Raw genomic sequence first — 17046 nt, forward strand, 5'->3', positions numbered from 1 at the left:
AATTGGACCATAGATATACAGGGTTTGTCCGGAAAATAAGTGTACTGAGCTCGGGAAAAAAAAATTATTACACTTTTACATATCTTAAGCTAATATTCCTCAAAATAGGACCCTTGTGAGTCGATACACTTGTTCCAGCTGCGTTCCCATTCCTGGAACGCTCCCGCGAAGGCATCATCGGGAACCTCTCGAAGACACGTCGTCACGGCCTCTTTGACGGCGTCCAAAGTCCCGTATCGCGTTCCTTTCAAACTCCTCTTTATCTTCGGGAACAGAAAGAAGTCCGGTGGTGCCAAGTCCGGGCTGTAGGGCGGGTGCGGCAGCGTTGCCACGCCGTGCTTGGCCAAGAAGTTCGACACGACAAGCGCGGTGTGAGACGGCGCATTGTCGTGATGCAGCCGCCAGATGTTTTTGATCGCTGGCCGGACGCGGGCGACTCGTTTTCGAAGCCTGTCGAGCACTTGGACGTAAAATGCAGCATTTACAGTTTGTCGTTCAGGTACAAATTCGTAGTGGACGACTCCCCTTTTGCCAAAAAAGACAATGAGCATCGCCTTGATCCGAGATTTGCTCATGCGAGCTTTCTTTTGACGGGGTGATGATGGGGTGTGCCACTCCGCACTTTGTCTCTTCGACTCCGGGTCGTACTCAAAGATCCACGTCTCGTCACCCGAAACAACGTTCTCTAAAAAATGTGGATCATTTTTGCAGTGATCCGCAAGTTGTGTCGCGATTTCCAAACGATTGAGTCTTTGATCATCACTGAGCACTCTCGGCACCAACTTTGCACAAATTTTTCGCATCTGTAATTGGTGCCTAATAATCTCGTGGACTATTGTTTTTGGCACATTACACTGCTCTGCTATCATCCGAACACTAAGACGACGATCAGAGTTCAGTACATCGCGAACTTTTTGCACATTTTCGTCGGTGAGTGTCGTTGATGGGCGTCCAGGCCGTGGTTCGTCGTCGACCTCTTCTCTGCCCTCCACGAACATCTTGTGCCACCGAAAGATCATGTTTCTGGACATGGCTGACTCCCCGTAAGCCTGGTTAATCATACCGACAGTTTCGGTAGACGATTTCCCAAGCTTTACCGCAAATTTGATGGAATAACGCTGCTCCAAAAACTTCGGCATCGCGTTCCGTGACGTGGGTCGAGCGTGGAGGTTCGCGTTAACAGAGCTCCTCACTACACCACAGCTCAGAGCCGACTGCCTTTTTCAGCGTCGCTTGCCAACATACCCTCCTCCAATCGCGGCCCGTCAGAGCGGTGCTGGGCGCGTCTGGAGCGGCGCGCCCAGCCCAGGAGCCAGTACACTTATTTTCCGGACGAACCCTGTATGTCTATAGGAGATAAAGGAAAACTGATGATAGGATAGGATTAGGAATGATAATTTTTTTGATAGAGTAGTTGGAAAAGTTAAATACTTGATAAAATTAGAGGATGCACAAGGAACTGGACCCGCCACATTCCCTTTTCGAAATGCGTATTAAAAGATTTGATTGATGACGGAGACGGAGGTAAAATATTTCATTTGATATGATAACGATCAAATTAGACAATTCTAATAATAATGGATTTCATCGTTTTGCATCATATTCACATACAAATCAAAACCCTTTCGGTATCAACGTAGAAGAACTATCAATCACGTAATTAAAGTGAAAAGGTACGGCGGATCGCTTGATTAGAATAGGTTCTTCATTATTTCTACCCCTGAGTGAATTATTTCGATCCATGCTTCTTAATTATCCTTCAAGCCGGCAGAAATTGTACAATGGAAATGTCAATTAACAGTAATAATATCTCCTGTCAGGTATATTTGAAGGGATTTGATCCATATCTTAAGACTAGTTTTATCCGTACCAATCGCATAAATAGGAACATCTTCCCCAGCATGCGTTTCATCGTCCATGTACATGGGCGAGAAATGCTGGTAGTACGGCCGGCCCCTCGTGTCATCGACCGCTACATTCCGCCAGGTGTTGTTTGGCTCAGTGAATCCATCAAGTCGGTGGTAATGATAAGATGGTCCATTCGCGTAAGTAAGCGTTTCGTAAGAATAATTTAGTTTGGAATAGTTTGCTAAGCCTGTAATGAGAAATAGGAAAAATTCGTACGATTTTCGTAAACTTATTCATAGTATTCACTAACAGTAACGATAGGTATTATTACTAACCCAAAAAATAGACAAAAGGAGAGAGTTACTGCACTGAAAATTTGACTCAAGATATTTTTCTAGGTAGATCTCAAAGTTAAGTCTAAATAACATGCGAGGAAATACAATTTACTGGTACATATTTTGACATACTGAATGACATATTAGCATTCTAAGTGATTTTTATTGATACACACATATTTTAATGGAATCTTCATTCGTTAATGAAGCACATGGTTAACACGAATTATAAGTAAAAACACCATTGAAGAAAATGTTGAATATTTCGATACAGTAACTTATAAAAGTGAGCATCTTTCATATCATTTTTGTGCGGTTTTTGCAAAGTCAGAGTCAAAATATTGCTAGTAAAAATTAATATATTACAGAGGAGGAAATTTGAGTTCACTGTTTTTCAATCAATTCCTGTATCTTTTAGCTATAAAAGAGTACACTCACCAAGAATATCATTCCCCCTCGGAGGGTACCCATTGATGGTAAATGTATGTGAATGATCGGCCGTGACCACCACCAGCGTCTCCCGAGTGTCAACAAAAGACATGACCAATTGGATAGCGGCATCGAATTCCACTCCCTCCTGAAGAGCCAGCCGGGCGTAATTTTCATGGTGAGCGTGGTCTATTCGCCCACCTTCCACCTGTTGGTAAGAAATTTGAGGCCCATCATCATACTGATCGGAAGATTTAAATAAAAAGTCGATTTGACAAATTGAAAATCAATTTCTCTATTTTGTGATGCTATTGCGCAGAGAGATTTCTACACACAAGTGAAAAAAAACTATGATTAAATACATTTATAATTCTCTAAAAATGGAATAAAAATCGGACGCTGAGAGATTCGTTCCAATCTGACGATGCACCAAGTGTGAATTCTCCGTGACACGTCTATATTAATTCCATGCTTGTCACATTTTAATATGTTCCCATGCAGTGCTGCCAGGAGAAGAGACGAACTTTGGGTTAGCCTCGGTCTCGTTTTCTTTTCCCTAGTCAGGGTATAAAGTGTCTCAACTCGTTTCTCGACTTCACGAGTCCCGGCCTAGTCTTGTTGTAAGTCTCTTCTCATTGTGTCTCGGTCTCATCCGAGACTCGAGTCTCGTCTGATTCCTTTAAAAAATACTAAAACATTTTAACACTCGATGAGACGAACTTTAATTTGTTCCTCCATTTACAGTTTCATTGTGATTGGCAACGGATTACGGATCTTATTCGCGCCATTGTTTTGCTGTAGTTCTTTAGTTAAAATTGACCTACAGTTTTATGAAACTATTTCATTTTATTAATTACGCATCAACGTCTTTCATAATCAATCAAATAAGGCACAAAAATTCCTATCTGGCATATGCATGCTTGGAAGTGAAGGGTGAACGGCAATTAATGACGATTGTAAATAAAAAACGAGACTATGGCAGAGTGGCACAAGATTCAACATGAGGAATCTCAATGTTTCAAATAAAAAGCGATTAAATACAAAATTAATGACAATTGATGATAATGAATAGGCATATGATTAAATAAAATATAGCTTAGATATTTTCAGGAGCGGCTTTCGCGTCCCATGTATACGCAGTAGGTGTCGATTTAAAGACAAAATTGGTCAAGTTTAACATGTTTCCTTCACTTTTGTGGAATTGCTTCTGGATTTTTTCGAAATATTATAAGAAATACACAAAAAAGATAAATTTGCAAAGATGGCAACTACGAAGATTATAGTTTGGCTCCTTTGCATAATACTCGTATTATTATGAAGTTGTAGCCTATAAGGTACATTCGGATACTTGTCGGATGCTTCCAGGCTCAAAACTGGGTGAAAATGCTAGATACAACAGATCTAGTGCAACGTGTGCTGTGCGATTATATAGAAACTAAAATATTTTGGAACACTAAAGACCACTCACAAAAAGGAACTGGCAACTATACCCTGAATTTGAATCCAGTAAGCCGTAGGTGCCAAGTGAGTTATTCTACGCTCACCCATCAAACCGAATTTGGGGTTGAAGATGCTTTTCAAAATATTAAGTATCTGAATTGGAGCCAGACAGACCAAACTTAAAGAATTAGATTAGAAATGGCTGTTTAAGCTCATGTGGTGGTACGTAACCTGGATGGGCGTTAAACTGGCAAATGTTTTGGATTGGTATCCAAATTTTATATTCGTCAACTCTCTTTTTCTTTAGATAGCCGTTCTAGATTTCTGATTCATCTAACAAAGAAAGAAGCAAATATCTTTAAGTAATCTTTCACAATAGGGTTCCTTCCTTGCGATCTGAAAAAAATATCTATTCCAAAACTGAAAACGGAAAAGTCATCTTACTCGAGCTATAAAAAGGGAATTGTAGCGACTATGCTTGAAATTCTTTCACTGACTCAATTATTGGGAAGAATAAATGTAAATAAATAATTAAACAAAAGTTAACTAAAATGTACTCCTATCAATATTAATATATCCTTTCATTCATAAAATATCCAAGCATAAATTAATCATCCGTTAACAAATAAAGCAAACCAGTTTGCAATTTTACAGACCAAACTCCAATCATAATGCATTAATTTATCACGTGCTATTGTGTTTAATGAAAGAGGTAGTGATGCTTTTAGAGGTAGTCATAGGTTTTCACTGACTAATTTACTTAAGTAATTATATCCTAACTGTTATCATTCTTCTAGTTACTTGGTTCGTTCGATACATCCTTAGGAAACAAATATTTTTGGTAGATTTTTCGTTTATCAGCAGAATTTCCTTTTAGCTCGATGTACTTTTCTCAGCGTTTCTCCTAACTTTTTGAGCCCAAAATATGGGATATCGGAAAAATTCAAAATAGGCATCTGTGATTGCGATTACCTCATCGTTCGATATGCATAGTTTTTAGCCAAGCCATTTTTTCAAGTTTGTACCTAAAAAAAGTTACTGGGTGTCTAATCTGATGAATATGAGGGATGGTGGATGCTGTAACAATTCCAACTTTAATATCATAATTTTCGCCATGGAAACGGCGCAGGTGTGCACCAGTGGATTGCCCTTCTGGAAGAGAATTTTTTCTTCGCCGAATTGGAACGTCTGTTCTTGATTTCTTCACTCAACCGGTGCCATAACGAGGCATAATGCTCTCTATTTATCTCTTTTCTTTTTTGAAACTAATCGACGCAAATCATTCCGCGTGCCACCAAAAAATCTTATCGGCCAATTCCACCGTCTCAGCCGTCTTCGGAGTCGGATCGCCTTTACAAAACCCACTATTTCGACTGTTCCCATAGAGTGTACCTCTAATACTTAAATATTTACGACTGAAGGAATCGCGTTACAATTCGCTCCGATTTTTTCAGCCGCAATCCTAGTTTTAACATAATTGTCAATTATTGGATTTCTGTATACTGCCGTTTTTTATGAGGGTATCTATCGCAGAACAGAACGCATTCGAAACGGAAATAGAAAGATTCAACAGAGGGTCGATTCGGTTAGGATACGGGAGGGGGACATACGAGTATAACGTTGGTGAGCGATGATAAACTACAAATAAGGTAAGGTAATACGCATGACAGAGAATGTGACCAACTTTGCTCTAGTTTATAATACCCAGAAATGTATCTACACCAGCTTTACGTGATGATTAATAAATATTGTGTTTAAGAATGGCTTGGTTACGGGGCTTTGATAATTGTATTATTCATTCTTTCAAGTAGACAAATATCCCAAAAAGGAATCCGTTGTGCATTGAGCGTGCAATTGGCTCTATAAAGCTCATTAACATAGTAATGTGTAGACATTATTGCTACTAAACGGAATAAATTGCATAATAGTTCTCCGTCATTTTCCTTTTTAATGGGGAAACTGTGTTGGGCAATTGCATTATGGTCAAAGATCGTGTTCCAAGACACTTTGGATTGAATTGGTTGTTGTGCAATTCCTGGTTTCCAACTGGGCAGCTGTTTACCACAATTTGCAATCAAATGTGTTGGAGAAACTAGTATAAAATTAGCGCTTCAAGCACCTTCATTTTACAGCAAAACGGTGATCCCGGATTTTTTTAATAAAATCTATGAAATAATCTGCGAGTGTTAAAATATTTAATCAATCACTCTGTAGCAAAATATGAGAAACTTACCATCAGTACGTAACCATTTTCATTCTTTTGCAAAATTTTCATAGCCTGAGAAGTCATATTCACCAATGACGGCTGTCCCTTGGGGCTTCTGTCTCTTAATGAATTATACTGCAAATGCCCTGGGCTGAATACTCCTGTAAAATATAATACATTTTCAAGGAAAAATAATTTGTAAAGAAAGCGTAATAAAATGTTTCATACAAATAACAAATAACAACATAGGATATTCAAACTATTTTTATAACATTAATTTAAATAAACTTGCGTAGTTAATCCTGTGTCACAGCAATATTACCTACATTAATTGAGGCAAGCCAAAGAAATTAGCCACGTCGCTTATGTAGCAAAATTAGTCCGTATTAGAGGTCACTGAACTACATATAATGTCGTGCACGATGTGGATTGATGTTTAGCGTTATAAAGCTCTATGTGCTGGATCTGTATCCTTCCTTAGAAAATCTATTATTTGAACTTATTATCTGCTAGAAAATAAGCTTTGTCTTCGCGAGGAAATTTCATAAGGCCACAATTGAGTAGCTGTTAGTCCATTCAGTTTAAGTAAAATATATTACTGCTGGAGAAGTGGAACGAAAAAGAATAAAAAACTCTGGAACACACCCAGGAATAGTTATTAGTAAATATGAATATAAATGTGTAGTTATTGTACTAGTTAAAGAGAAAGAACCAAATACGAAATAGTAAAAGGTAAGTAGCATAAATAAATTATTTGAAATTATATTTCGAATACATGTACACTATCGAGTGCAACCTGCCTATGACTGCTTGTCGGCATTTACTTCTTACAAATCACCACTAGGGTGACCTAATTCTCTCCCTCACGAAACTCATAATCTCCTATCTTTCAAACCTTCCATACCAACCTCTATCACTCACTCCTTCCAAAATTCACTTTTTCAGCTTTGCTCTAATTCTCTTCCGCTACTTCCTCTCTTCCCCTTCTATCCAGCTCGTCCCCACTCTCTCGCGAATTAGCGTCTTCCGGAGACATGCAGTTTATTTTCCCATATTTCTATTCTCCATACCAAAATCTTACAGGCATCCAAACTGCAAACACACTTTTGTATAGGTTCCAACCAAAGCAACCATAATTGGTTCTGCTCTTCATTGTTATTTTTTGCGTCTCAATGCATGTTTGAGTTCAAAGTACAAATTAAATAGATGTGAGATAGAGAGAATTTATATGGGTGCTTCCTACATTACATTCACTTAATACTCCTAACCATGAAACCGGTGACAAATTTTAATGTCCAAGCATGTGGAGATTAAGAGAAGGGCTACTCCACACTCGCTCTATACATATTTTCCTTATTACTCAAATACTGATAAACATAGGGATAGATAAGAGAATCATATGAAGCAATTATATTGGTAGGTATAATAGCAATGGAAAGAAAACTATAACAAGAATTACTTCAAGCCACTTAGTTTTATTAAGTTAATGTATCTGATTTTGGAGAAGTATTTATGAATAAAATGAAACTTTTAATAGAGACATACTCCAAAGAGCCATGTTGCCGTCTACAGTTACTTTTGGGCGAGACAACTTATATAAATTATCTAAACATTTATCAAGAGGTCTAAAGAAGATATAATTTACGTTTGCTAGAGAATAGGTGCATTGAATCTTTATTCTTATTTTCCTGAATATTGGTGAATATGCATCAGGCATTGGTGGCGTGCAGCCATTTTAAGTAAGATGAAATCGGAGCCTAATTATCCGATATACTCAAAGGTATACACGTATGCATATAAGTGGATATTTTCCAGGCTTTCGAAGCATGACTTGTTTTTGCTTTTAATTGCGCAAGGAAGTCATCACACGGAATTACGGTCTCGGAAATATTCTCGGAATAATCGCGAATACCCGTTTTCTTTCTGGTGGAATCCATCGTAAAAGCAAGATCATTAGTTTTCTGCCAAATAATTTAAAACCTTTAATTTTCTATAGCCGTACGTAAAGAATTATATTATTTTAATTTAACTTTGCAATCAAGAACATTATTACTAATTTAATCAACCACTAAACTAATTATAACTTCTCATATCAAATTTCCATTTTATCAGCATACAACCAATCGGCATTTGATCAGTGGCAATAGTGATCATAGATGTAGTAAAATGTAGTACGTAATTATAAAGCAAATTATGAGCATTCAGATTAACACTCTACGAGATAATGATCTAGTACATGTTTTAATCGGTGCAATATCATTCGCTTCTGAAAAATATTAACTGAGAAATATTAACATTTATCCTCTAACTAATCAAAGGATGTTGGAGCCTAAGCCTAAAATAAAAAGATTCAATTTATATACGAAATACGAAAGGGATTTAGGGAATAGTCAGTTCAATGACGGAAGTATAAGGTTTTCAACCAGAGAATATACCAATATCCTAATATACAAATTATACAAATGCTAAGCCCGACGGCGTGTGAAATTCACACATTAAGGTAGGGGTGCCAGTTCCTTTCCCTGTGCCGGTTATGGTTTCCCAGGAAGATCTGGTACCCGAATAATCCCATAGTTTGGGTGAAGCTGCAGGTACCCAAAGAGACATGCCCAAGAATCGAACCCGGGCCCTACGGTCAGTATACATATACATATATAAACACACATACACACGCACACATACGCAATACGTGCAAAAAAACTTACGGTTAAAGTACCTTGGTAATTTTATTCGTGTAAGGGACTCATTTTATTTCAAAGAGTACCAAGTGGAAAGACTTGGAAACTCAATTCTCGTGGATGCTTACCTTTTGAGAATGAAAGCGTTTCCGCGATTATACATAAAACAATTTGGTTGAAGTACTCATAATTAATTTGCTTAATTTTTGCTGTAATTAAGTAAAACGTTACGAGATGAGTTACTTGGGATATAATTAAAGATATTGAAACTGAGTGAGTGAGGCTGGGTTTGTCATTGCAAAATGTTAGCTTTATATTTGAGAGATCTTTGAACGTTTCCCAAAACATCATTCATTTGGGGTATCACACAGTAGATTGAATACGAAATATCATCCACCGCTCCTGGCTAATTTAATCGACTCGCGTTTTTGCAGAATGGAGTGAGGCAGTAATGAAATACACGAACCGCATCTTACGTGGTGTTCATCATCATTTTTGACATCCTCACGATCCATACATACCTTAAGCATTCTGTATGAGAAAAGCGTTCCGCAGGTTGAGGAATCAAACTAATTGTATCTATCCAGAAGTTTCTGCGTATGGATATCAGTGAGATAAGTAATAGCCACAAATGACAACAATATGAATTCAGGGTGAATGTTCTTCCAGAATTTGGTTTGCAGGTGAAGAATAACTTTACTGTGGGAACTGAAGTGACAAAGCTTATAAATTAAGATACACAATCTTACCTAAGAGGTAATCTATATCGCTTGTGTTCAGGCCCATAAGACTTTCCGTGTCGTAAACATACTGGTATTTCACCTTTTCCGCAGCTCTCATTTTCTTCCAATCATTGATCAAATTTCGGCCGTCAAGTCTTATGCATGATTCATCTTCATCCTCTATTTTGGTGGTACCCAGAGCATTCCATCCACCACCCATTATTACCTGTTTTTCAAAGTGATAGTTATAAGAAAGAGATATATTAAAGATGAATAAAGTTAATATGAAATATTATAACTTGTAACAAAAAAATAAGAAATAGTCAATCCCAAGTACAAGCAGTTTGGTGATAACTTCAAAAATGCACGCAGTAAAAAGATTACGCCACAGAACAAAATGGACAATATGAAATTATACTGCTGAGGTTTCTCAAGTATCTCAAGAGAATTTTAATTTTATTATAGAATCGATACAATCGGATTTGATACAAATTCGGATGAAATTGGATTCTTATTCCCTTTCTATCGATCAAAAATAGTTTCAGTGAAAAACAAACAAAAAATTCCACTTTGTTTTACCCACATTCTTATGGTTTTTTCTTTGGCCATAAAATTAAACCCTTAGAAAACAAACATGAAAGGAATTGGGATTTGAAAAACTTGGGAAAGCCATCGTAATAGTTGGAAATATGGGGTAATAAAGAAGATATATTATGAGGAAAAGGGTAACACTGACGTGAAGTATCAGCCCACATTATGAATGAGGAGAAAAACCCAGACTATACTACTGAAGGATCAGATAAAAAAGATATACATATCGAAGAGAAAGAAGCTTGCATCTGGATTTTCAAATCTCAATAATGGTATAAAATTATGATAAATAAATGATTCAAAAAAATAACCAAATTATCAAGGCATATGAAGAAAACATAAACTTAAAAACCAGAGAATCACTCCTGAGAGGAGAAGAGTATGAAAATATGCTGAATACGTTGGTTGTAGGTTCGTTTCCTATCTTTATGACACTAATATCATTTAATTAGATCAATACACATTTTACGATGGATCAGTTTTTTTACCAAGCAACTTACTAAGCAATTTACCCATTGCTAAGATTTACTGATTTAACAATTAATATTTTATGCCATGGCACTGACCACAAACTTCTAAATGGTGGGAGGTATGTGATGCGAATGCTTTGTTGAGTCAACAATCTTTATTTTCTACTTGGTTCTGAAAATTAAAAACTGGAGCTTTTTACGACTCTTTATGATGGGTATATCGAAAAAGTTTATTGATGCGTTCATTTTCCTTTTCCGAGGTGAAATTTATTGATTTGTTGAAGGATTTTCAAGAAACCGAAATGGTATTTAGCAGTCTCTCTATGCCTGACCACACGCAAAATACATCGTGAACACTTGTGGATAACGTAGGGTTCGAAGTCTCTTTGCGAAATTTTCAGTGACGTGTTGTTTTCCTCCAGTTCACCTCTTCTCCGCCTCCCACGCTTTCAATCACCCACCAACGCTCAGCGCAACGGAGTGCTTGCATTCCAAAACCCCGCTGTTCGTCCTCATACACCCCCTCTCTCCGACACTGCTACGTCAACACCCCCTCTCTTGCCCTTTCCCTCCCCCTTACTCCAACCAATAACCAACACCGTCCATGAACCCCCTCACCCATCCACTAAGAGCGCATATGAAATGTAATTACTGTATTGTACTCCTGATGATGACGCTAAGTGTTGAAACGAAGGCCGTTATTATACGTACGTACATATTTATGAGGAAATACAAAGTTTTTTCTTTGAATTCCAAGTTACAGAGTAACGACCAGTGGGACAAAGAATCATTTTCAGGTGGAAACCTGATGATAGTGCTACTGCACTTAAATCCAGGTCGTATGGCTCTGTAATTCTGATTTGTAAAAGCTTTCCATCAATCCGTACATTGCTTCCTCCTCCTATCGTACTGCGAGAATAAACCGCGCATCCCACAAAATTGAAAATAAAAAGAATCTAATAAGTCGTTGAAGAATGCGATGCATATGAGGGGGCCTCAAGGAACTGAAATTCTAGACAGAACGGATATCTCCATTTAAGATGGGAAATTAGGATGACATGTTGCGGTAGTAGATGAACAGGAAATTTTCCCTTGCGCTGGACATCAGGAAAAGGAAAATTCAACTTGGGATAAGAAGTGAATGAAGAGTGGCATGCTCCCTAAGAGTGGAAGGCGAGTGGGTCCATCCATTATAATTCACTTGGTATTGCCGGTAGAATTTCTACTCTGTGGGTTTAGAGAAGTCAAATCTATGGCATATTATCACGTGTGACGGCAAATATGACCTGAGTATGCATGGTCAACAGACATCAAAGAAAATTCATGATTTGATCTTGAAAGGGGGTCCACGACTTTTGAAATAGGTCGTAATTGACATTAATAATCCGCGATCCACCAAAAAGGTGTGTGGCAGGGGGTAGGTGAACTGGTCCTCCTTGAGGATGAAGCTGACGAAAATATTATTTCTCTGGTTTCTCACCCCGAGGATCCGGATTTGAATCGCGGCAATGAAAGAAATTTTCAGTTTCCTATTCCGATTCCTACTTCCTCCCCACAGTACCTACTCACATAGGTACTGTGGGGAGACCACTTCAATTTAAATTGTGGCGTGTAAGTTTTTGCATGAATGCATTAAATGTTTTGTTTGTGGGATGTATAAATTTGTGGCTTTTGCATACGATTTTTTTGTCTTAATTACGGGTGGTGCCCTAACACCCCACGCCACACGCCCTTGCGACGGCTGGCGGGGTATTAAGTAGATGCAGATGAAGAAGTACGCCGTCCATCGGATGGGACGTTAAATTGTGAACCCTTTGGTGCCTTTAGTTAAGAGTAGGCCAATGTTGACGCCGGGTTTCTCCCAAATCTTCTTCCCTTATTCCCCGAACATCCTATCTCTTCCAAATTATCCTCCACTCCCTAATGGCCCACATGACCTCAGATACCCATCGAACCTCTAACTACCACTAGTTCTCGTCTTCCGTACTCGTCTGTGGTGACGAAGGTTTACGATTTTTCTCTTACATGGGAGATTTCCCAGCGGGTCCTGCGTGGAAATTACAAAAAAAAGTACTGGCTGTCTACCAGAGAAATGCTAATGCATGAAGAAGAGTTCATCATTGACGATTACCAGGTGTCATTAGGATTCCGTACCTCATAAAAAAATTCGAACAGCCATTTCGTATCCATATTACATGAATTTGTAATTTTCCGCATATTTCCAAAGTCAAGAGTATGGAAAATTACTTACTCATTTAATACGTACATCAAACAACTGCGGTGTTGAATATTTTTCAGAGGTATCTCGATCCCTACTTGAGGTGCTTTGTGGAGGGCACTTTGAGTGAGTACGCCGTCCGCCGGATGGGACGTTAAGCCGCGGACCCCTTGGCGCCTTTCGTAAAGAGTAGGCTAATGCCGACGCCGGGTTTCTCTCCACCCTTCATCCTTTCCTGTCCTTCCCCTATGGCGCAAATGACCTTAGCTGTCGGTCGCCTCCCCTCAAAACTACTACTATCAAACAACTCCACGAAGTGAAGCATGCAAGTGTAAAGTATAGCCATTTCGTAAATTAATTGCGACGTCTGTCACGAATGATTTCCATTGAGAATAATAGGTATTCGTGGAATCGTTCCTTTCGATGCGCTCAAATTTAGTAGACATGGCAGTCGGAATGGCGCCGCTCGCACCGCTTACTCACCCGTTGGATAAATTAAGGGGAAAATATTTGCGTTTATTTTCCAGAGCTATGCAAGTCAGAGCTAAGGATTCCCCTGCCACCACAGAGAGAGACGAATGATGGAAGGAGCTTGGAAACGAGCGAAGCAGGGCAAAAAGTTACGGCAGGTAGGCCTTATGTTTCTCGATCGGAAACCCTCTGCAATTCGTCAAATGTTGTGGTTATTCGAACGGAGATCATGGGATAGTTAACATTCAGTTCATATTCTAGCTATCGAATACCCTAAAAATGAGTGCAAAAAAGTTATCATATGAAGAGGGGCCTGTTGTAGAGTAGGATGTTGGGTAGTGTTTTTGTTAGGAGAAAATATTTTTATTTGGTAGTTGTGTCCATCCAAAACCTACATTAACCGGTAGATACCTAATGAAAAATAAATGATACATAAAGAGATTTTAAAACTGAAGAGTAGAGTAAATTTCTCGAAAGTACTGAAACCAATTTTCGAAGAAAACTCGAAAAAATAAAGTTTGCTTGAACTTAGAAATAACATTTCGTGGGCTGATAGCTTATAAATGTTCTACAGTATTATACATACGGGAGAACGACTACTTCGAATGAAGTAGAAGACGTAATCCTATGGAGATCCCGTGAAGAAGATATTTTTCAAAAGATACTCCGGGAAAAAATAGGGTCTTTTGACGGTAGATGCGTCAATGACGGCAATGCGTTCAACTGCGTACTTAGTAACAAGGGGGCGTCTCGATAAGGGGCTATTAGATTTTCGCATGGTGACACTGGGAGTCGTGCTTACCTGAAACCCACGGCCCGGCTCGTCCTCCACCAGCTGCCGGGCAATGTCCTTGGTGCAGTGAAGTTCCTTGGCGGGAATGCTCCCGTCGCACTCCCAATCCCGGTGATTTACGTGAGCGTACAGAGCCGCGGGAGTCGCGTGAGTCACACGGGTTGTCGTCACAAATCCTGTCGAAGAGAAAACCACATACCACACGGATTTCTGGATGATTCAAGAATTCTTTTGATGACTGCTTGATAAAAATTCACTTAAAAGATAGCATTTTATTAACACAAAATATGTGTAATTTAATAACCGTTTCATACCGCTTAAATAACGAATTAAGTGTACAAAATGGAATTTATCTTTTAAAAACATCGCGCATTATAACATCAGAAAGTGCATTCCCGAAATAATTTGCTTATTCCATTTATTCCGCTCTTTTAATCAGTTGTTAGATAACGCATACAATTCAATTTTAGAGCCAACCCAATTGCTTTCGATACTTTGATTCAATAATTTACGCTTTTACGGTGTGACTGTGCCAAGAAATTGCTTTCACTTGTATAAAGAATGTGAAAATTTCAACCCATTCCTGCCTAAAGGTATTTTGATATCCTTACTTACGTGGCGTAATACCTTATCCCATGCAACTAAAGATTATTTCGATTCGAACTCAAGGTAATATTGCCCGTGGAATGGTAGTCGTACCAGTATGTAAATAACCCGGAAGAAGTCTCCGCCAGACTTATTTAGATTTCTAAGGAAACTCTTGAACAAAACTCCAAGGTTAATCGTATACAATTCCTTAACAGTAATAATCAGGCTGTCTTATTAACTTCTAAACATATAAAATAATAGTTATGACTCCAGCAGTTAATGAGATATAAATGCATGTGCCAAAATGGAAGTGGCATCTTGGTATTACTATCTAGTGTTGGGAAAAATCTCTAATGAACAATATTCAATGAAAGACGGTATGGAAGGTGACTAAAGACTAATGCTACTTCCGGACTAAAAAAAACCTCATATCTTTGTCCAAATATGAATGGATTACTCACCAGTGCTCTTGCCAGCATCTTGAGCCCACTTCATGATTGACGTTACTGCACTATTTTGGTTGATTTCCTGGTCACATTCGTTGTACAAAGCCTTAACGTCAAACCCCACCATGTAGAACTTGCTCTTTACTCCAGAGAATATAGCTGTGGCTGTCCCAGCCGAGTCCGGAACTTGTTTGTCCACGTTATACGTCTAAGAGTAAAAATAATTGAGAAAAATATTTCTAGCCTAATATACCAACCAAAAAACTCATCGAATCACTGAGCTAAACCCTTATTATCACCATATAGTGATTGGAGGCAATGTCAGACAAGTATGACGTTACTCGACAGCGCGGTGTAGCGTGAATGAAATCATTTAATGACACTATTCAAAATTCAATAATCAAACGATTTTAAAAAGACAATTTAAAATTTTACTTCTCAGGATAAATATTATTGCATAAAATGCATTATACTGCAACGCAAAATTGAGTAATCGAAGGGACTTTGCCGTAAAACTGTTTACCATTTTCATGACCCATTTCTCAATCACTGATGGAAACACTGGACAACATGTTGATTTTAATATTGAAATTTCAAACAGAGGAAATAATATGATGAAATGAAGGTTGGGCTAGCAGTTTCATAATGAGAAAGAAATTTTGGCATAGTGAGTCCTACGAAAGTGTACAAATATTAAAGCTGAGCAAAATTAGCACAAATGCAAAGCAGAACGCCATGTGGGTTGAGTTCTTCGGAGGAAAGAACAATACTTGAGTGCCCCATTATTTGTTGTTTCATGACCAAGAAGTCCTGAGAACCCTTCTTCAGGACTTAATAGGTCAAAAATCCTCTCGATTATTTTTCATTTCCCACTTTTCTCTCAATTATTTACATTTTAATATACCAATGCTAATTGCATCCACTGCCAAACCACCACGATAAATGTATGAAGTGCGGATGGGTAGAATTAACTTTGAAATGCGACTATACGTTTTTTCTCAGAAGCAAATAAAAGGGAAATTTGTGAATTAAAGAATCCGATAGTAATGGTTTCCGAAACAGAGCTGAGAAACTATTTTGGCCGTGAATGGGCACGGCATTGAACGTGGATGAGTAAATGTGAAACGCGTCCGAATCCTGCGAGGTGATTTCCGGAGAAAGTGAATCAAACGCCATGAAGAGGCTTTGAACTCGGTCTTATATTGTAATTTTCCCACATATCGCGTCTTACTCATTTAGAGCTGAAGGAGCTCTGCGTAGTTTCAATAGTGTTAACAACGTAAGACCTCATCCAAGACTAATTATTAGTTGATTGTTAGTGAACAATAAAAAATTTATTTCGAATTGAGCAACACTATCTCACCTCGGACAGTTAGTCATGAAAGGAGTCAAACGCTTGCTTAATTAAAAACCGTCCGTATCCAGTTTCAAAGAGTGCACAAGTGTTTTATTCCTCGGGGATATCAAAAGTACATTCTGTTCAAGATTACAAAAAGTATTAGGCAATGACGCGGAGAACGATCAACAATTGTAATAAGTAATTAATAACTGTTTAAATGATTTAAACTATCACTTTGCTTGGATCCCCTATTAAATACAGAAGCCTGCGTTAGTTTACAAACCTTTAATGCATACATTTCGTGTTAAGCAGACTTTCCAGTTATTTAATCGCTTCTATATTACGACCTTGATGGCTGAGACGATTATACTTCCTTCGAGAAAATTAAAAAAACACTACTACCCAATCGAATCTCTAACTCTATAAGTGTCACTGTTTTAAAGAAATTATATCGAATGATGAAGAAGACGTG

The 17046-nt window shown here is 38.2% G+C and overlaps 1 protein-coding gene across 1 annotated transcript in view; it reads right to left on the reverse strand.

The window, feature by feature from the left end:
* LOC139686110 (alkaline phosphatase 4-like) overlaps window positions 1–17046 on the reverse strand; it is a 55686-nt gene that overhangs the window by 1551 nt on the left and 37089 nt on the right. The window contains exons 4-9 of the mRNA XM_071583284.1: window positions 15251–15443; window positions 14211–14377; window positions 9686–9884; window positions 6286–6419; window positions 2622–2820; window positions 1871–2095 (exon numbers count right to left, since the gene is read on the reverse strand). Coding sequence (XP_071439385.1) covers window positions 1871–2095; window positions 2622–2820; window positions 6286–6419; window positions 9686–9884; window positions 14211–14377; window positions 15251–15443 — 1117 coding nt within the window. The remainder of the gene's footprint in view (window positions 1–1870; window positions 2096–2621; window positions 2821–6285; window positions 6420–9685; window positions 9885–14210; window positions 14378–15250; window positions 15444–17046) is intronic.

Source organism: Hetaerina americana, unplaced genomic scaffold (genome assembly GCF_022747635.1).
Source record: "Hetaerina americana unplaced genomic scaffold, ioHetAmer1.1.p SCAF_13, whole genome shotgun sequence".
NCBI classification, from domain to species: domain Eukaryota; kingdom Metazoa; phylum Arthropoda; class Insecta; order Odonata; family Calopterygidae; genus Hetaerina; species Hetaerina americana.